This window comes from Rhinolophus hipposideros (assembly GCF_964194185.1).
Source record: "Rhinolophus hipposideros genome assembly, chromosome: X".
Lineage (NCBI taxonomy): Eukaryota > Metazoa > Chordata > Mammalia > Chiroptera > Rhinolophidae > Rhinolophus > Rhinolophus hipposideros.
This window is the reverse complement of record NC_138046.1, coordinates 26,658,244-26,679,295: the sequence shown is the minus strand read 5'-3', so window position 1 is coordinate 26,679,295 and position 21,052 is coordinate 26,658,244. Positions and strand designations below refer to the sequence as shown.

The following is a 21,052-nucleotide window of genomic DNA, read 5'->3' as shown; positions in this document are numbered from 1 at the left end:
ATCCTGATGAGGTCAGAGGGGGAAACCCTGATACTGCTTTGCAGTTTTCAGTTTTTAAGGGTGCAACAAAGGAGGACAAGGTGGAGTGGGTAGTGAACATTTGGGTCACGGACGCAAGATCTGGGAAGAAAAGGAAAGGCAGGGGCAAATCTGGGGGGCTTGGCTGGTGGGGAGAATTGCATACCTGCCCTGGTTTAGGAGAGTGTGTGTGTGCGTGCGTGTGCGTGTGCCTGTGTGCACGTGTACGAGTGCACGTGCACATCCCTTGTTTGCCGCAGGAGTAGCAGGCTAGGAGGGAGGAGGCCTCTTTCAAGTGGTTGTGAGGAATGATCCTCTAACTCAAGGAAATCACCTGCCTGCTGTGTGTCTTTCCTGCCCCGGACCACCCATATAGGCATCTGACTAAATGGTCTTAGCACTGCCTTCACTGTGCGCCAGTGTCCCCCTTGCCCACCCACATAGTGCAGACCTTCTGAGGTCCTGGTTTCCTAAGTCCCAGCTATTATGGAGTCAAGATGCCCAACTTTCCTGGATGCCTTGGATTTTACAACCTTTGTTCCCACTTCTGAAAAACAGTGGGAGAAAGCTATGATTCCTTCTGACCACTGGCTCCAAGAATGTGCCTGTTACTGTTTGAGGGGAAGGGGATATTTGACAGACCTGGGATGAGTCCCTTTTAAGCAGTATTCTTAGGGTCTCTCACTGTGGCTTAAGTCTCTGGAGAGCCTTGTCGGTGTATAGGCCAGGGGATCTCTGTGTCTGGCCGACTGGAGTCCAGTCATCCCCAGAAAAGAACTGTTAGCTGCTCTTTTTGCTCAAGACCCAGGAGCAGCCTTGACCCGAGTCCTTCTGCCCAGATGGAGGAGCATCATCCCCTTTGAGCCCCAACATGAATAGCCCTCATTGGCTTTTTCACTTCCCTACTTTCTGATCCAGAGGCCCTGTGGAATAGGTGCTTCCTCAGGTTCCCAAATAAGCCTGTAACCGTACTGATTTTAGGTCAGCCCTCTGCTTGGTACTTGCAGTTAAGAACTCAGACACGTCAATAGGTCATGAAAGCCACATGGTGAATGCAAGGACTCAGGTAGGCAAGATGGTCTGGGAGCTTGAAGGGATGGGCAAGGGTACTGGGGTGTTTGGAAAGACTTCCTGGGAGCAGTGATACCTGTACACTTATGTAGAGAAGTAGGAATTAGGGGTGGCAGGGAAGAATGAACTGAGGAGATAATCTGTGCAAAGGCTTGGGGACAAAGAGGGTAGTATATGCGGGAAACTACAGTCCACTTCCGTATTGCCTCAGTTGAAAGGGACAGATGGGGAGGGTGCAGTAGCCCTTCTGTCCATGCCAAGGCGTAAGGCTTAGACTTTTGCCTTAGGTTATAGGGAACCAGAGAAAACTTTAAACTGGGTAGTGACAAGTTTTTTTTGTTTGTTTGTTTTGTTTTAGTCGGTAAAAATTGTTGGAGGTGGGACAGGCAGAGGGAGGGAAAGAAAGGAAAGGTAATTGCTTGACATTCCAAAGAAAGGATGAAGGAAGAGTGGGGACGGGGATTTCCTTTTAAGGAAGGAAGGAGATGCTGTGGGCAAAATGAGAATGACCCCAAAGGAATAGGCGATGGGCCTTTGGGGGACCGTGGACAGCCATGGGCAGTTGGGTTTGGGTGTGTGGGCGTGGACACCCCTTTATTCCCCTGGAGAAAGGAGTTAAGTGGAACCAAATAGCTGTTTATTCTTTACTTGCTTTTGGGTTCCTTTGCGTGTACCTTTTCTGGAGTCCGCTCACTGCCCTTCAGACAGGGTGGGGAGATCAAGGCAGGAGGTAGGGACCATAATATTAAATGTGCATCTCTGGTCGGGATTGGGGCATGCGCGGTGGCCTCTTATTAAACGACCTCCTAATCCTAGGGGAAAGCACCTGCTCCACCACTGAAGTTAGTTCCTCCTACGTGCCGAGGTCGTGAGCCTACAGTTAATGATGGGCTTACCAGAATGTTCCTCTTTAGGGTGCAGGGTTGAAAGGGAGGCCCTGTTCAAGTGTCCGCTTTCCTGGAGAAAGGACTGTCTGCTATCTCTGCATCCCTATTTGGGTGAGTGGGTGAGGGGCAAATTGGGCACTAACCTCCTGCCCGTTCCATACTCTTCTATAGCGGGGAAGCGTGTTGGGTGTCACCGTGTCCTGCCCGTCAAGACGAGAGAAAGAGAGAGAGGGGTCCACCCCAAGGGCAGCCTGCTTAGCTGCCAGGGGGAGGCGCCCAGTGCTTGGGGCTTTTGGACCCCGCCGCGGGGCGGGCCGGGACTCCACGTGTTCCCCTAGACCGCGGGTTTCCACCGCGAGGGGGGCTGGCAAGCCAGCAGCGTCGCGCCGCTGAGTGCAGGCGCCTCCCAGGTCCCGCGCGAGAGCGGTGCGGGCCCTCCGCTGGCGAACGTAGGTCGTGGGCGCTTCCATCGCTCTCTTATTTCAAGGTAGAAAGCGGCGCCGCGTTAAAGTGTAAAGGCAGGCCGTGGAGGGAAGCCGGGCCAGGCTGGGCGCCCTGCGGCCTGGGCTGGGATGGCGGCCCCGGGATCACTCCCGCCGCCCGGGAGAGCTGGAGGCGGCCGGGCTGCGGGGCACGCCGCGTGTTCACCTGCTGGTTCGGGAGGCTGGGGGAGGGGGCCGCTGGGGCGGGGCCAGGACGCCACGGGCCAATGGGGAGAGGGCATTCAATTGACTGCTATATTTCCCCTGGAAGGTGGAGGGGGTTGGGGCCAGAGTAAAGTTCGGTTTCAGAGCAACGGAAGGCCTTGGTCCGGGCCGACGCCGCCCAGGGAGTTTGGGGCACAGGGTCAGGACAGGGACGTAAAGATGCCGGCCCCGGCCTACTCCACCGGGAGCGACAGGCCCCGCCCCAGCCGCCGTTCCCTTCCCAGGCTCCGCCCGCCAGCGACCCGCTGTCGTCAGTTCGACAGCGCCCCCTACTGCACATAGGCCCCCATGTGTGGCGTGCCAGGGCCGCGGCTCCCGGGGGCTGAGACCGCGTGGGCCTCCCAGCCTTGGGAGCGACCTGGCGGGTAATGAACTTACTTACCTCGGATCCAGAAACTTTGGAGCGGGAGGCAACGCCTCTTTAAAAATACGTGATGGGGTCAGAAAGACCTATGTTCCTGACAATAACTTCTTGTCCTTCCCCTCCCACCGGGCCTGACCTTTATATCACTGCCACCCAAGAATGAGGAAACAGTGAGGAGGCTGTCCCAGGAAGGTGCAGCAGCAAAGGGCAGGAGTTCAGGAGTCACCAGCAACACCTGGAGACAGCAAGGCGCATCTAGAAACAGTCTTGGGCTCCTTGTGGCCAGACACGGGCAAAGGAAACAGCTGGCTGCAGTATTATGAGGTGGAAAAGCTCTGGTAGCCTCCAAGTATGGGTCGTCCTTCTCCCTCTCTTCTTGCCTGACATAGTATAGGGCTGAAATCCCTGTTACTAGATACAGGACTCATTCATTCTTTCAATAAACATTTATTGAGCACCTACTGTGTGCCAGGCACTGTGCTAGGCGCTGCGGATACATCAGTGACTAACACACAGTCCCTGTCCTTGAGGAGCTCACAGTCTATTGGAGGGGAAACGTATATAAACACATAACTCAGGCGCTACCATGTGCTAAGTGCTACAGTAAGAGGTATATACAAGGTGCTGTGGGAGCCCAGAGGAGGGAGTAATAAGTCAGCTGCTGGAGGCAAGAAGCGAGTCCCTTGACTATTAAACCGTCACACCGGCAGGGATATTATTGCCACAAGACCCTGGTTAAAACAAACCTGTCTCCTGAGGTTCTCCTCTAGCCCTCTCCCATAACTACATCAGCATAGGTTAGTTTATCAGATTAGTTCACTTAACACTTTGAGTTAGGAAAGAAACTGGACAGGGAAGTTTCTTTAGGGATAGAGGGGTGTTCAAAGTAGTAACAACTCTTGGGTGTGGAGGCTGGGGGGAACGATGAGGGCACTGAACCAGGGAGCACAGGCCCTAGGCAGTGGAGCACCTGGGGTGAGTGCCTGTACAGAGGGGAGGTTGGCGTCACCTACCTCAAAGTTTGGTCCCCATCTCTCACCAGCTCGATCAGTTTGCTGATGCTCACTAGATGCTTTGTATGTAGTGTGCCCTGCTCTGTGGGTGATACAGTCCCCCACCCCTCAGAAGGTAACATGCTAATTGGGGAGACTAAGTAAGTCCAGATCATTGAAGATTTAGTAACAGTTTGTGATTATAATAGAGGAGATGTCACAGGTTGTTTGTGGTCAGTTGCCAAGAGTGGCAATTACTACGAGTTTCAAATAAAGAACTCTGGGGAGGCAGCTTTCATTAATTGAGCCTTGAAGGATGGATAGGATTCAGTTGGTACTAGTGGGGTGGGAGGAACACTCTGGTTGAGCCAGAACCAAGTAAAGCAAGAACACAGAGGTGGGAAACTTGAACAGAAGCTTGTTCAAAGCCCACCAAGTCCATCGGTTTGGCTGGAGCAATACATTGGGGGTGGGGGAAGCAATATGAGAGATGAGTGGGGAAGTCAGATAGGACCTGATGATGAAAGGCCCTTGCCAGAAAGTCAAGGACTTGGAAACTTCTCTGAAGACACGACTGATGCTGAGCTCAAAATACTTTTGGAATTCCTGCTCTGAGCCCTCGCATGCCCCCTTCGCTCCTCCTCCAGGACCCCTGGACTGCCTCATGATTCAGCAAATGAAGTAAATGCCCAGCTGCCTAAAATGGATTAGAGGTTAAGTATTTTGAATATCAACCCTACCCACAGGCAATGAGGAGCCCTCGAAGGTTTTTAGCAGATGAGAATTGTCACCCTGGCAGATCGGAGGGGACAAGGTCACAGTAGGGCTGTGGATGTGTCTGGAGAGGGGGATGAGCTCTGGGTAGTTTGAGGCTCTGGGAATGTAGAAGGCCAGACAGATTGAGAGACATAGCAAATGGCACTAGACTTCACGAGATGGGGGGTGGAGGTCAAATGAATGCAGCCACCAGATGGCTCTGAGATGTCGGGAAAATGGTGGCACCATTAACAGACATAGGCAAGTCATGACAGCTTCTTTTTTTTTTCCCTTGGAAAGGTGTGTGTGTGTAAAGACTTTTGAAATCGACTTTTGGGAGACAGGCTGTCTTTGAAGGCCTGGCAGGTATCTAGGTAGAAATGTCCAGCAGGCCCCTGGACATGTTAGCCAGGAGCTGAGAAAAATGGGGGCTACAGCTCTAGATTTTGGACTCATCCCAGAATTGCTGAGTCAGAGCCAAGAGGATGGATGAGACATCTGGGGGATACTCACACTGAAATTGTAGATGCAGAGCCAGCACATGCGGGCTCAGAGTAGGCGACAGAGGGCGCAGTTAAGCCTGGCTATTGCTAGAGAGGATGGGAAATAGTGTCACGTGCTATGAGGGCTCACAGGGTCCAAGAACTTTGAAGACATTTGATGTCACCATGAAGACATCAGTGACCTTTAAATGATAAGTTCTGTGGAGTTGAAGTGAGGGGGCCAGGGCCACCCCTAACCCATGCAGCACATTTATGCAATTTTTTTTCAAGGTGACTCTCAAGATGCTTTACTTTCCACCATCATGAAATTGTCATAATAAACTGATTTCATTAGAAAAAGGCACTTTAATGCCATGTGCTGGAGACATGTAATAAATATACCTGCACAACTGTGTATGGTTCCCTCCTGGTGGGGGGGAACAATAAGAGTGGGAGAGAATGATAGGAAGCTTGACAGTGATGAGGAGAGAGAGAGAAGAGCAGCCTGGGGAGGTAGTTAGATCAAGTGGATGGTTTTGCACTGAGGACAAAGCAAAGGTCCTGAGGCACTGATTCACATTAACCAAATTCACCAGACAGTGTAATTGTTTCTGAAGCTGACATGTCTTAGCTGTTCGCCTTGCCCCCAAACTTGGCAGGAGAGAAGCAAGCTCATTCAAAGAAGGGACAGGGGAGGGGATCCAGGCCCTAAGGCAAGGAGTTGTCTTTCAGAGAGAATCAGCTGGCCCTTCCTCAGAGAGGAAAGAGGGAAGCAAGGAGCCATGTAGAGACAGAAGTACCATGGGAGCTCACATCTGTTGGCTCCTGTCTTCTTGTTGAAGGAATCAGGGCCAGGTGTGAAAGTTGGAAAAGAGGGGCAGTGGTCCACTTGCATGTCTGCTGTAGCCACGGTGGGGGCAGGTGGGTTGGCAAACATAAAGTGAGTAGAAGGCGGGCTCTGTGGAAGGCACACACGAATGGGAGTGGAAGCAGACCCAATCTACACTGCTACACAACTATCCTCAGCAATGCCTGACAGCAGGAAAACATCAGGAGCAAAATTAATCAAGAGGGGACCCAGGATTCAGGATGAATACCAGACGCAAAGACTGATCTTACAGCCCCAGCCCTCAGAGCAAACATTCAATTAATTCAGCCCCACTTAAGGACTTGGTGGCTGAGTCTAACCCTGGAGGAGCGCTCGACTCCTGTCTAACCCTTCAGCACAGCCCTCTGGGGTGGCCAAGGTTGCAGCATGCTGGCAAGTGACTGGTGGGCAAGAAGGCCGATTGGAAGAAGAGGGCCTCAGTCTAGGCCCCAGGGCTGAGTTTCCTTCCCTCTCTTCATGACTTGGCCTTCTCCTGTCCCTTAGAACTGCATGAGCTCCAACACACATGCCAGTCAAAGCTCTTCTACCCTGGACCTGCTCCAGATTTGGGTGATCCAACCTGTACCCCACAGTCTCAGAGCAACTGAATCTTAGTTTGTACAAAGGGAACTAGAGAATGCTTTTCATTAAGACAAATCCTCATCTCTGCGACTGACCCACAGAGAGACACACATTCTTTAAGACCTCATAGTTGTACCCTCGTCCTCTCCAAAGAAATGATACAGACCCATGAGTACACACAAATACATACCGAGATATTCACATATGGGATAGTGAGTTCCCTGCGGAGGGAACATAGATGGTGAAATGCAGCCAGGCCAAACAGGGCTTTTCCTGTGACGCCCCTGCACCTGCCCTGGCCACCAACTTTTTAGGAGCTTCTGCTTTCATCACCACGTCAGCTCACTACTCCTGACCAAAGCACATCGCCTAGTGCTTTTGAAGGCCATGGTCTGACACCAGAGATGTTCAAACTGGGCATGGCTTGGCTATGGTGACATCAGGCAGGGGCGGACACTGGGGGGTCTGGTGTACTGACGCCCCACCGAACTGTAAGGGCAGGTAAGCTACTTCGTCGGTCTCTGCCAGAGGCAGTCCATGTACAAATGATGCTCAGCTTGGCCTGGGGGTCACACTTGCCCAACCCCTCCATTTATATGTCGTGGGGCTCCATCTTAATGAGGGAAGTGGGATTGAATGGGGAGAAGGGGGCTGGAGTTGGGGATCTAGTCAGCAGGCTCCCAGATGTGGTTACACTAGACTCAGCCATAAACAGGGACCCTGAGCCTGAGGATAGCTCAAGTTCAGCCACCGGGGTCAGCCCAACAGTGGGGCGGCTGGGAGCAGAGAAAGTCTGGTTTCCCAGAAGGCTCGGATTGTGGGAACCCCTGGAAACCATGTGGGTCGGAAGTGGCTGAAGGTGAGCCTGATCCCTCAGGAGCTCCCTCAGGGTCTCTTCACGAACCAGCAGCCCCTCCATGGGGGCCCCAGTCACCATGCCCTGCACATATGAGGAGGGCCTCAGTGGCCCCTCCTTGACCCCAGGGGCTGCTGTGGCACCGGAAGTCCTGATGAAGGCAGCAATGACAGTCCCAGGGGGCTGAGAGCTGGGCCCCGCTGCTCCAGCCCCTGAGACCAAGGATGCTGCTGGATTAGTTGGACAGTTGGCCCCAGCCAGAAGTTGGGGGAGGCCACTGAGAATCAGTGGCGTCCCTTGTGCTGCCACCTGGTTTTCTTGGAAACTGGTGCTCAGTGGGAAGGAAGCCTGCAAAGTGAAGGTGTCCTTCAAGGTCGAAGCAGGCGGAACACTCTGGAGAACGAGCTGAGTTGAAGCAGTAGTACTGGCAGGAGGCCCGTTGGTCAGCACTGTGGTCAGAGGGATTGTCTGCAGGGTTAAGGCTGAGCCTGACCCCACAGGGGTCACTCCTAGGTGGATGTTGCTGGGCACTGGAGAAGCACTGAGAAAAACAGACAACAGATTTTATTAAGGCAGGAGGCATCTCCCAACTGGCTAGAAAGGAGGGCACAGGAGGAAAGGAGCCAAAGGTGTTTTGTTTCTTAGTTACTGTTTCAGCTAACATTTATTGAATACTTAGTTCAGGGACACTCAAAATGATTGACACGTGGTAGTTCCCTCAATCTTCAAAACAGCCCATGAGTTGTATTGGATTAATAATCTGATTTTACAACTTGAGGAAACTGAGGCACAGAGAGGTTATGTCGCTTACCCTAGACCACACAGCCAGTAGCAGGGACTCACATGTAGGCTTTCTGACTCCAGAGCTCATGTTCCTCACCACTTCACCCTGCTGCCTTCCCTCCTTAGAAGAGCATCTCAGCAACCCATGCCAGTGTAGTGAGAGCTACAACATACACACAACCCAGACAAAGCCCAACCTCTTCGGGGAAAATTCGAATCACTTAGTGTGGACAAGAAGTATCAAGAGTTTTCTGGGTGGGCGTGGAGAGCCTGAGGAAAGCAGAGTGGGCCTCTCTGTAACATTCTCTGTTGCCTCTTTTCTGGAGTGGGGGAGGCTTGGAAGAGGGGCCCAGATGTGGAGGCCCCTGATGGCTGCTTGTGGAGCATTCTGGGGTAACAGCCCCAGCTGGCAGCAGAAGTCCCCCAGGTCAAATGCTGGCTTTACCATTACTTTGGTGTATGACCTCAGGCAAGCTGCTTTACCTCTATTAACTAACTAATGCCCCACTGGCTTCCCAGGGATTCTGTGAGGATCCCATGAGACTAGGCACACATAAGAGCTTCGCAAGAAGTTGAAAACTGCCCTCCAACCTGAGGTACTATGGGAAGACTCATAGTGGCTTGGGTGCCCTTACCTCACAGCTTTGGTGAGTTTGGCCTGGCCCTCTGGTGGAGAGACAAGCACGGTGGAGGTAGTGGGGATCTCCTCATCTAGAGACAGTCCTAATTCCAGACTCGCAGATGGCTGTAGACCAATGTGCTGAACCCTCGGCTTTTCCCAGGGAGGGCTGCCCTTGCCCTGGGGGGCGGGCCTGGATGAGACCCTGGAGCTGGCTCGCCGGGCAGTGCTGGTAGAGGAGGTGGAGGCAGTGGAGGCCTGAGGGGATGACTCTGTGACTTCATTTCTCTCATCCTCATCTTCAATCACCACTAGGTCCTTGGGCATCTCCTTAAACTGGTACACCAGCCTCTGTCCTTCCACTTTGGCAAGAATGCCCCTTTGGTAGTAATATCTGGGGTACAAGGGGTGGGAAGTTAGTCAGGGACACACTGCCCTCCAGGGCAGAGCGAGCATGAGGTGGAGGCTGGCCAGGAGCCAGACGGAAGCCCAAGGGCAAGGGCAAGAGTTTCTTGGACTTGAAAGGCTTTTATGAAATGTCTGATATCTACCCTTGAGAATGCAAAGGTTCCATGAAAAGGAGTTTCAAATGCCAGTCCCCACCCTGCTTTGAGGCAGAGGACAGGGTGAGGAAAGGATGGGAAGGGATGGATGAATGATGGGGGCTTCAGCAGTCCTCCAGGCTGAGAAACCAACTGTGGGTAACTCTAGCCCACCTCCCTAGGTCTCTGGCTTGAAGAATGTGAAGGAAGCCCTTCTTGGGAATGGAAGGCCCTAAAATACTCTTTTCCTATCAAAGGGGGAAAAAGCCAAGACAGAGCTGCAGGAGGGAGGGGATTGTTCCTCCCAAAGGGGGCCTGGGGAATGGGCTTAGGGGCAAGCAAATGAGAATGTTAGGAGACCCTGAAGTGGGGCGGCCTTGCACGCGTAAGGAAGACCTTAGTGATTCCCCCTGGGCAAGGACCCCCCACCAGCTCCTACCTTAGTGCCCGCCCCATTGTCTCATAGTTCATGTCAGGCTTGTTTTTCTGTTTTCCCCATAGCTTGGACACAGCTTTGGAATCCACCAGCTTGAAGATGCCTTTCTCTCGCTGGGTCCACTTGATGTACTTGGGGCAGGTGTTCCTGTCTTGCAGAAGCGCCAGGAGGAACTCCCACAGATAGATGGTGCTGCCTGCAGAGGGGCAGGTGGTGATGGGGCAGTTCAAGCACCCTGGCTTCCTTCCCACCTCACCTGACTCCCAGCCATACCTTTGCCATCCTTAGATTTCTTCCGTATGGGGATGCTGGGGTCAGTGACAGGTGAGGTACTGCGGTTACCCTTTGTCTTCCTGACTGTGAGGAGAAGGTGAGAGTAGGATGAGGCTGAGACCATGGCAAGCATTCCAGGGCAGGCTCCCGAGAGGTATGTGCACGTGCCCAATGGCTCACCCTCATTTTCAGGCCCCAAAGGTGGACCAGAATACCGCTACAATGTGGGGCAATGTAGTGCTTGCACATGAGTCACCCTTAGAAGAACAGAATCCACCTAGCCTAATTTTTTAAATGAAAAGGCAACCTAAAGGTGTGACTGAAGTGTGCCACTGGGGTTTTGGTTGCCATGCTGACAAGGCAGTATCAACCAGCCATCACCCAAGTGAATCAATAACAGTGGGGCTTGGGAAAGCCCAAAGTCCTCTTCCATATATGGCCTCAGCTCCATGAGCTCCCAGAAGGAAGATAAGCACACAAAGCACACAGCAGAGGCCCCCAGGGGGCCAGTGACTGGCCAGGGGGCCAAGCCTGGTGTCTAAACACCCAGCTTTGGATTCAACCCATTGGGGTCACTGGCACTTCTGGAAGAGTTTACATTTATGCTGGGCAGACAGGAGTGGCCTGGGAAATGTCAGGCTTTGGGCATGCCAACTGATGAGGCCAGGTTTAACCAAAGAGAGGCCTTTTCATCCATTCCTGCCATACCAGAGAGCTGTCCTCTTAATGTATCTGTGAGCCTCCACCCACTTACCCCTATGGCCTCCCTGACCACCCCTCTCCTACCACCCACCCCCTTGAAGACATATCGTACATACACTCTCTCCCTCCCTCCCTCCCTCCCGCCCTCCTTCCCTCCCTCCCTCCCTCCTTCCTTCATTCTCTCCCACCCTCCCTCCCTCCCTCCCTCTCTCCCTTCCTCCCTCTTACTTCTCTTCTTTGATTTTCCAGTGTTCTTGGCACTTTCTTCTCTGGGGACCTTCTCCTCCAGAGAATGCCCCTCCTGGTCACCAGTGTCACCAGCCCGGTTCAGGGCATTGGGCTCAGAGACAGTAAACAGGTAGTTGGGCAGAGTGATGGCTGGAGCAGGGTCTGAGTCTGGAAGCATTTCAGAGGTGCTAACTGCAAGAAGAAAGGCCTGAAGTGGCTGGGGCCCAGTACAGGGTGGGAGTGTGGTCTCCAGAGCTTGAGAGGATGGGGGGCTCCTGAGGAGGGTGGGGGTGCCATTCCCCTCAACCCTAGAAACAGGATACACCTGAAAATGTCTCAAGTGTCTCACACCATGAGAAGAAACATCTGCAGAGCTGTGGTGGGCATGAGCTGGCCCCAATCACAGCTGTCACATTTCGAGCCCACTGCTGGTGGTGAGCAAGTTCCAGGCGACACCCAGGGTAAAGGACCACCTTGATTTAGTCATTCACTCATTTTTACAACTGGAAGGGGCCTTAGACATCATTTAGCCCAATTCTTCTGCTTTCCTGATGAGGAAACTTAGACCTAAAGATGGCAGGGCCTATGCCCAAAGTCACGCAGCAAGTTGGTGCCTGGTAAATGTAGGCACTCAGTAAATATCTGTTGAATTCTAAATGAGTATTAGTGACAGAGTCGGGATTAGAAATGCTAAGACTCTGAACTTGCAGCTTCAGGACTTTCTTTCCCGCACTGTATCCCAGCTCCCCCTTGGAAAGAGGCAGTTAGTGCCAGGGAACCTCCTGTGGAGTCAGGGCAAATGTTTGAAGGGGTCCCGGGGGAGGAGCCTGCCTTGGGGGCCTTCTGGGGAGGGAGGGCCAACCTCCAAGAACAGAGAAGGGATGAGGAGGTTCCAAGCCTGGTACATTTTAAAATAAGCCACACGCTGCATAGCCCTCCTGGGAGCCCGGTAAGGGAGCAGAGCGGCCTGAAGGCACCCTGGCCAATAGTATTCAACCTTAAAAAGGAAGGAAACGCTGACAAATGCTACAACATGGACAGACGTGGAGGACATTATGCTCAGTCAAGTAAGCCAGTCTCCAGAAGACAAATACTGTGATTCCACTTATACAAGGAACCTAGAGTAGTCATAGTCATGGAGACAGAAAGTAGAATGGTGAATGCCAGGGGCTGAGGGGAGGGCAAAATGGGGAGTCGTTTAATGGGTAAAAAAGTTTCAGTGTTGCAAGATGAAGAGTTCTGGAGATGGATGGTGATAATGGCTGCACAACAATACACATGAACTTCATACCGCTGAGCTGTACACTGAGAAATGGGTACGGTGGTCAATTGTATGTGTATTTTCCCACAATTTAAAAGTTGGGGGGGAAAAATCACCCTGGCCACCTTTTCCTCCTCTGTGGTGCCCTCTTGCCGCCTCCCATTCCAGTCACAGCTCAAGAGCATGTTACATGTATGTCAGGGGGTGTGGGTACATATGTCTACATGCACATATGCCTGAGAATCCAATACACGGATTCAATCTTTTTAAATGGCATTCTGTATCGCCTTCAGTTAAGGCACCGGAATTCAAACTTACAGATTTGCTTCTCATCCAGGATGTTGTTGGGAGACTCTACATTGAGCAAGACTTCAGTGGTTGACATAGTTTGTGAGGTTGCTTCATTTTCATCTGGTTCCAGGTTCCATGGTAAGGGGGAGAAGAAAAGTTCTCTTAGGGCACAGGGCAGAGGGTATAGCCATAACTAGGGCCAGCCCAGAGAATGACGCTAAGGAGCCAAAGGACAGCTGGGAAGGGAGCAGCACACAACCTCCCACCCTAACTGTCCACCTTTACTCTACACTCACTCCAGCTATCTCCACTCCTCATTGTCCCCCTCCATCTAGAAAGATCATTGATCCATTTAGATGGCTTCCTGCTCTATGAAGCGGTTGCTTGCCCTAACTACCCCATCTAATTTCCAACTGTTGGGGGCCTTGCCCTTGCTGCCTGTGTCACTAGAAGCCATTGTATGTTACTGTTCCCTGAAGACAGAACCCCTTTGTCCTCTACACCTTCCTTGCCCAAGAAGGGGACAGACCTGACAGCAAAAAACTACCCTCAAGGATCTGATCCTGTGTCATGCACAAGGTCCGGTCCGTTATGATGCCATTGTGAACGTCGTCCAGCTCCAGTCCTGAGTACAGATGCAGTAATTCGGGGTAGGGTACCTGCTCCACAATCACAGCTGGGAACACTGAGGGGTCTTCCAGCTGTGAAGAAGAGAGGGATCTGGTTTAAGACCCACCCACCTCTTCCAAGAAGCCCAAGATTCACTACCAGAATCTGGCCCTTATTGCCCTTCCTAATTCTGAGAGCCCTCAGAGGCTGTCCTTTGTATGGGATGACATTATTCTGGGTCCAACCTCGCCAGGTGATGTTTTCAGTGAATTCCTTTCTTTTTTTATTAGTTTCATGTGTACAAAACACTGTAATAGTTAGACATTTATCATCTATACCCCTCACAAAGTGATAACCCCCCTCCCCCAGTCTACTACCCCTCTGACATCGCATACAGCCATTACATTTACACTGTCTCTATTCCTAATGCTGTACTCCACTTCTTGTGACACACACACACACACATATATATATACATACATACACACACACACACACACGTAAAATTATAGTTGACATTCATTGTTATTCAGCTTCAGGGGTACAGCGCAGTGATCAGGCATCTACATCATCCCTGAGGTGGTCTCCCTAATGGGACACGTGTCCATCGGATACCCTATAAAATCTTTACAACATTATTGATTATATTCCCCAAACTGACTTTCATATCCCCGTGGCCATCTTGTGGCTACTGATTGTGCTTTCTAATCCCCTCACCTTCTCCCTTATCCCCAAATTCTTAATTAATAGAGATGGGTTAGCTCTGCACCACCTGCACTCAACAAAAGACAGGCAGTTTTAATTGGTTGTAGTTATGGGTTAATCCACGGGGTGGTACTCAGTCTATGAGAAGGGTTAGGCTCATTCTGAGGCCAGCAGGAAAGGATTGGTCAATGGCAAGGTCAAGGGGTTCAATCTATAGCTGGGTGAGGGACTCAGTCAGGGTCAGGGACCCAGGGTTAGGGGATCAGACTGTGGACCTCTTAGGGCTCAGTCTGTGGCAATGAAGATAGAAAAACAGAGGCATTATAGAAGTAGAAAGGTAAGGGCCCAGCTCCTGCCTGGTAGCGGGAGACGTTCCAATTTACAGCTTGATTCAACAGGTGTATGGGGGACACTGCTCATGCTAAGGGGTAACCCAGGAGGAGGAGAAACAGGTTTTTGGAGAAAGGTAAGGGGGGTAGTTCTGGATATGGTGAGTTTGAGGTACCTTAGAGCTATTTAAAATGGAGATACTTCTCAGGGAGTCAAAATATGTGTCCAAAGCTCGAAAGGGTGGTTGCTAAATCCATTGGAGTGGATAAAATTATCAGGATGAGAATTCAACCCCTGAAGGACATACTGTTCTACAATCAAACAAAGCTAAATAAAGAAGGAGTGTGACTGCAACTGTTTTTTTTTTTAAATTATGTATCAAAGGAAATACACCAGAATGTTCATAATAATTATATTTTGCTTGTGGGAGTTTGGATGTTTTCCCCCCCTTTCTTTCTACTTTTCTGTATTTTCCAAATTTTCTTTCATGAGACTGTTAATAATTTCTTCATGGAAAAAGAATGAGAAAACTCAATTCTGCCTAATGTTCCTGAAGGATCCAGAAGAATAAAAATTGATAAAATGCCTTTGGGTTTGGCCACTGAGCAGTCACCCTAGCTAGAGCAGTTTCAGGGGAGTGCTGGGGTCCCAAAGCACATTACAATGGATTGCAGAGAGGACAGATGGAGGCAGGCAGTTGGGTGTAGTGATTAAGGCCATAAAGTTAAGAGCTGTCTCTCCAATATGGTAGCCACTAACAATAAGTAACTACTTAACATAAATGCCAAGTTTTTCAAGATTAAAAATTAGTTCTTCAGTTGTACTAGCCATAGTTCAAGTGCTCCATAGCCACATGAGACTAGTGGCCCCACACTGGATAGCACAAATATGGAATACTTCTAGCATCTCAGAATATTCTATTGGATTGTGCTGGTCTAGAGCCAGATTGCCTGGGTTTGAAACCAAGCTCTGCAAAGTACTGGCAGTGTGATCTTAGGCAAGTTACCTGACCTTTCTGTGGATGGGTTTCTTCATTTATAAAATTGGGATAATCATATTACGGTCCCCATAGGTTGTTCAAACGGATCAATACATATAAAGCATTTAGAACAAGGCCTGGCATAGAGTAGGTTTTCATTGTTTTAGGTATCAGGAGCTTTTAGGAGACTAGTAACATTTTATTTCTTAACCTGGGTGGTGAGTTCATGGGTGTTCATTTTATAGTTATTCTTTAAATACATACACCAGGGGTGCCAAAAATGTATAAAATGGACACTTTGGTCAACGTTGCTGCCCAAGCAGTAGTTCGCGATAATCAGAAGTATCTGGACGCTGACGCACCTCTTGTAATTGCAGAAGTTAAATGTGACTTGTATTCATTTTGTTATTGGTACATTATATTGAGTATTACAATTTTAATACAGTTTTCCTTTCTTAAAATGTGTATATATTTTTGGCACCCTCTGTGTGTTTGTGTGTGTGTGTATGCATGTATGCACATATATGTGATTTATGCATTCTTTTCTATTCATGATACATTTTGCAATAAAAATTGTTTTCAAAAAAGAGTGATAGAAGGGGAGTGAGAAAGTAAACACAGAGGGTGGAGACTACGCTGGGGAGAAGAAAGGTGCTAAGGTGGTATTTTGATGGAGCTGGGCAGAAGAGAGGGATGGTTTTCTTTTAGGGTTGGGGAGACCCGAAGATGTTCTTGCTTGAGGAAAAACATCTGGGATGTCTGAAAGATATAAGAGAGAGGAGGTGATCGATGGTTTGAGGTCTTGAAGGAGGCAGGAAAGAAGAAATGAGGTATGGGGGCAGGAGTTACCCTTGGAAGGAGGAGGGACACTTCTTTCTCCCAAGCCAGTGGAAAGGAAATAAGAACAGTGATGTTATCAATAAAAGGGAGCAGGGAGGGAAACTGAGGGCATCCTTGATTTTTGAGCTTCTCTGTGGATTGGAGGAGAGGCTGTCTGCTAAGGGTGGAGGAGCACGTGTGTGGTTGGGAAGTATGGGGTTGGAAGCTTCTGTGAACAGCCTTTATGAAGAACAGCAACAGTTGCTGAGTGAACTGGAAACAAGTGAAAAATGACTAGTAGCAGTGAGAACCCACGTAAGGTTAGATTTTTTTCCCTTTCTCCTCCCATAATGCTTTCCACGAGGCGAGGCACCTCAGAGGTGTTCAATTAAACTGAGCAAGCAACTTTAGGTAAGACCCAGAGGGACAAAAAGTACAATGTACTCAAAGCCCACTAGGGGGCAGCCTTTCATAGGCCACTAGAGAATGGACAAAGTTTTCTGCCCTCCAGAGGATTTAGGATAGAGAGTTTTAGAATTAGGCTGAAGTGCCTTTATACATAATCCAGCTGGATCGCCTCTTGCTGAAGATGGGGAGATGACATCCGATAGGGTAGGGGACAGGGCTTGACTAGGTAACACTGTGGCCAAACTGGGACCAGAATCCAGGACTCCTGACTCCTAATCTTTCATTCCTTCTATCGTACCTGGCCCCTCTTTTCCAGTTTGTGGAAAGAGGGGAGTGGAAGGTGGTGATGAGTGTGCCAGGACACCGTCTGATGGGTACAGATAAGTGCACAAAAAACGTGCTCTCTTAGCCCCAGTGCAGGGCAAGGTATGAAGCGGCGGGGACCTGAGTGCTGAAAATCTGTCCTATTTTCCAACTTTCTCCCACCAGAAGACCCCACTTCCCGTTTATCCTGAATCTCAGATCGCGGCTATAAAGATGGTTATGGAAAGGTTCATCATTTAGGCTAGAGATATGAATCTGAAAGTGTCAGGGGGTTGGACTCTACCCTGCGATTCCAGCTGTCAGTGTTCACTCTTGCTATGTGGTTGTCCCAGCAGTTTCTCACTGTGACACTCGGGGTGAAAGGAAATAGCCAAAAATGCACAGGAAGGTTAGGACACCTGTGCATTCAGCCACGTTGCTGACTGGCTGTCAGCTCAGCTGGTATACTTAGCAGCTGCTTGGCTAGCTTGGTGACTGTACGTGCCCTATAATTGCATGTGGGCAACTGGCTCACTAAATGCCTGCCTGATGGCTGACTGGCCGCATGAGTGACTAGCTGGCACACAGTCTGGCTGGCAACTAGGCCCAGTGGCCCTGAACCTAGGAGGTGAACCTAGGAGCTGGTCAGTATTTGCTGACCAGCTAGCCGGCCAGCCGGCTGGCTCACTGGCTCTCTGCCTGCCTGTCTGTGTCTATCTGATCATCTGTGCTGGCTGACTGGGCTCTGTTCTCTGGGGCCATACCTGGTGTATGTCATCCATCCCGTTGCTTGCAAACTCAAAGATCAGGTCACTGGGCTGCAGGGTAATAGCCATGCTGTCTTCTCAGAGCTGACAGCAGGACTCGCAGGGCCCTCTGGAGCTGCAGGGTTTTCCTGATGAAAAGATGCTGCTCAGGTATCTTGAAGCTTAGAGCCTACACCCTGAGCCACAGTAGAATAGGGAGCTGGAGTAGGTGGTGGCCTAAGCCAGGTTCAAGGCTGCATGCTGGGCTGGGCCAACCGCAGGAGCAACCTAGAGAGAAGGGAAAGATGGGGGCAGTGAGTAAGTCACCTCCCTTGACCTCTGTTCCCTAGAAAACTGGCGAGCCAGAGGGACCCTGCCATGCCAGGGTGCACTGATAGAAAAGGGACGGCTGAAAGGAGAGGGCAATGGGAGAAGAAGGTGGAAGGAGAAGAAAGAAGACAGGTGAAAGAAGGAAAAAGAGGAAGTTATCTGAGTCACCTCCAGTGGGAAGTGGCCAAGCCTCAGTGCCAGTCTGTCACCAGCATTTGTACCTGAGCTGGCCGTGAACATACACAGCCTCCCTCTCTTCCCTCCCCCACTCCTCTGGAGAAAGCGACAGATAGAGGGACTTCGGTCTCTCTCTACCCTGAACATTAGTCCCCAGGGTGTGGCCACAAGAGAAGTCAGGGCCTCATGAATGGGGCAATAGCATGAAAAAGCCCTAAAATTCCCCTGGTTAGGGAAACAATCTTGTGCTGGGGGTGTGGGAGGGACACACGGGTGTACAGGGTGCTTCTTCATACTCTGCTTGGCTCAGTTTACCTTGAGAGTGGGGGCCACTGAGCTCTGAAGGCAGGGTCTACAGGGGAAGAAATGTCTTGTGAGGCTTGCCTTGTCAGCCTGAGCCGGCTTGTGGGGATGGGACTCTCAGACATGGCCACGCCTCCAGAGACCCTGGAGACACAGGGACAGGTGGGCCACATGCTCTGCACACTCATCACCCCGCCACCACCTCTGCCAGCCAGAGACTGGCCCTCTGTGCTCCTTGTGGGTTCGTGTTCTTGGTTCAGCTTTGCTTTCAGTTTCAAGACTGAACTGTCACCCTGGGAACTTGTGAGAAGAGCCCCGGCTGAGAGAGGGGCCCAAGGAACCTTCCCCATGCTCCAGGGCCAGATCAGTGGCCCCTCCCCGCTTTTCCAGGAAATTTGTCTGCTGTAGCCCACACGTCTCTCCTCTCCCTGAATGCCTCTCATGCTCACTGTCTGCACCTCAGGCATTCACAGGGCTCCTGGGCCTCCAATTGTTTCCTGTGCTTGCTACTCTTGTACGTGCTGTGGCTGTGTCGCACCCATGCTTGCCTCCTAGAGCCTAGCTCCTGCTCCCACATCCCTCCTGCCAGCATGCTAGCTCCTCCAGCACTGAACAATGGGGCTTCTTCATTTCCAGCTGCCAGATCTTTGGTGCTTATGGTTCTGTTTTTCAGTGACATTGCGTGTGTGTGTACGTGTAGTGGGTCTACATGCAGCCTGGTTCAACCATGAGCGCCTGAAGAACTGGGCCCACACACCATAGTGGAGCAACACACTTCACTCCTACCCCCTTGACACTCCTTTGGCAGTGCCAGAGTGGCAAAACCTTCTCCTGGTCCGGAAAGAAATGAGGAACTTCAGAGGGGGGCAAAGGGGAGGGAAGGGAGGAGGACCACGGGTGACCTCCCTGATGACCGCTCTCCCCCACAGGAGACACCCAGGCCTCTCCCACTTCCTTTCCGTTAGCCCACAGGGCTAGCTCCACCCTCTCCCCACCCCCATCATCACCCCCACACCTTTCCATCCACCCCCAACAAAAAACTTTGAGAAGTCACTCGACTCAACCTGTCAGGTCTGAGTTTCCCTTTGGGTGAATGAGACTGGTGGCTGCTGGGACAGAGAGGAGGCACCAGCGAAACCACGGTCCTCCATTCTCCGTCTTTGGTTCTCGCCTGAGTTCCACCCCTTCCACCGCACCTCACCCCACCTGACACTGCACGTGACCCCATCTCCATCTCCGGTGGCCTGAGAAGCCTCCCAGGGTCATTTATGCTTGGAAGGTCTGTCTGCCTCAGCCAAAGTGCCCAAAGCCCGCATTCCTGCAGCTCCAGGCCCTCCCACAGACTGCTCCCAGGGAGCATTCTCAACTAATCAAATGAACGGCTATCACTTTCACCTAATCCTACTTTGTCTAAACATGAAATTTCTGAAACTCCTGTCTGCTCCTTCCCCCCCCCCCGCCCCACGGTCATTCCACCATGGGCCTTCCCTCCAGATTTGCTCATCTCTTTGGCTTCCCCTTCAAAGATCAGTATTTCAGGTTTGTGAGTTCACTGCCTGTGAACCCACCCTGTGGAACTTCTGTGTACCTTCCTTACCTTTCCCATTCGACAATGGTATCCTGTGCCTGGCATGTAGCAGATGCTCAATTCATGTGTGCAGAACGAACGAACACATAGCGAATGAATGAATGACACTGGTCAGTCAGTACCTGAGGCGTGTTTTCTGGGCAATAAATATATCCATGTGTATACTAGGTGTGGGCTGGCTTATATGAGAGTGAGAGGAATGAGTGCACTCTGTGTTGCATCTGTATATTTTTGCATTGTAATTTACAACAGGAGTACAGTGTGGGTGTGCAAACACACCATAGATATACATATGTGCAGGGTGTGCCCGTGTGTCCCAAGTGTGGGGACCTGTGCATGAGAGCCTCTGTGTGTCAAAGGGCTGCCATGCTCAGGCCATCAGGACAGCAAGCTCAGTTGTCGGTTCCTCCCCACACCCCCAGCTCATGCCAGGTAGAAGAGGCTGCAGTGAAGATGGAGGTGGGCTGCCACCACCGCTCCCCCACCCTGAAAATTCAAAGTTCTATGCTGCCCAGGGAGGGAATGTCTGCAGAAGAATATGTATGTGGCCCATGAGTCCCTGAGGTGAGCCCCCTAAGGTCCACTCTGCTAGGGAGGTGGTAGCAGTGGGGAGGCAATACTGCACGATATCACATGGAACCCTTGGCCATCAACACGAGGAGGTTTGAAATAAAAGAGACTAATCCAATTGCATTTTTTAAGTGTACACATGTCTAAGTCTCTAAATTAAAGATTTGGTTGGTGCATGTCCCACTGGCCCAGGACTGTGAGTACTGGGAGGCTGCACCCGGCACCCACTGGTGCTGATCCTGGTGTCTTGTTCTGCCAGAGCTGAAGCTTGAAGCTAAGGTGAAAGGGTGTAGGGGGAGGAAGCAGCTGTCCCACTTGTCCTACTCTCTTGGCCAAGGCTAAGAAAACTCTCCCTTCCCCTCCCCCAAGGAACCTTCCAGTCCAGAAAATTTCATCCCTCCCCCTTCAGATGTTTGAGGATTTGAAAGTGAGAGGTGGGGAGAGGCTCATTTGCATGTTCACTCACT

General features: G+C 51.1%; 1 protein-coding gene across 1 annotated transcript in view; it reads right to left on the bottom strand.

Moving 5' to 3' along the window:
* Positions 1 to 3,490: 3,490 nt before the first annotated feature.
* ELF4 (E74 like ETS transcription factor 4) overlaps positions 3,491 to 21,052 on the bottom strand; it is a 41,514-nt gene continuing 23,952 nt past the window's right edge. Inside the window, exons 2-9 of the mRNA XM_081043414.1 lie at positions 17,636 to 17,905; positions 13,248 to 13,419; positions 12,746 to 12,838; positions 11,167 to 11,358; positions 10,237 to 10,320; positions 9,967 to 10,159; positions 9,002 to 9,379; positions 3,491 to 8,124 (exon numbers count right to left, since the gene is read on the bottom strand). Of these exons, the coding sequence (XP_080899540.1) occupies positions 7,320 to 8,124; positions 9,002 to 9,379; positions 9,967 to 10,159; positions 10,237 to 10,320; positions 11,167 to 11,358; positions 12,746 to 12,838; positions 13,248 to 13,419; positions 17,636 to 17,707 (1,989 nt within the window). The 5' untranslated portion in view covers positions 17,708 to 17,905 and the 3' untranslated portion in view covers positions 3,491 to 7,319. The remainder of the gene's footprint in view (positions 8,125 to 9,001; positions 9,380 to 9,966; positions 10,160 to 10,236; positions 10,321 to 11,166; positions 11,359 to 12,745; positions 12,839 to 13,247; positions 13,420 to 17,635; positions 17,906 to 21,052) is intronic.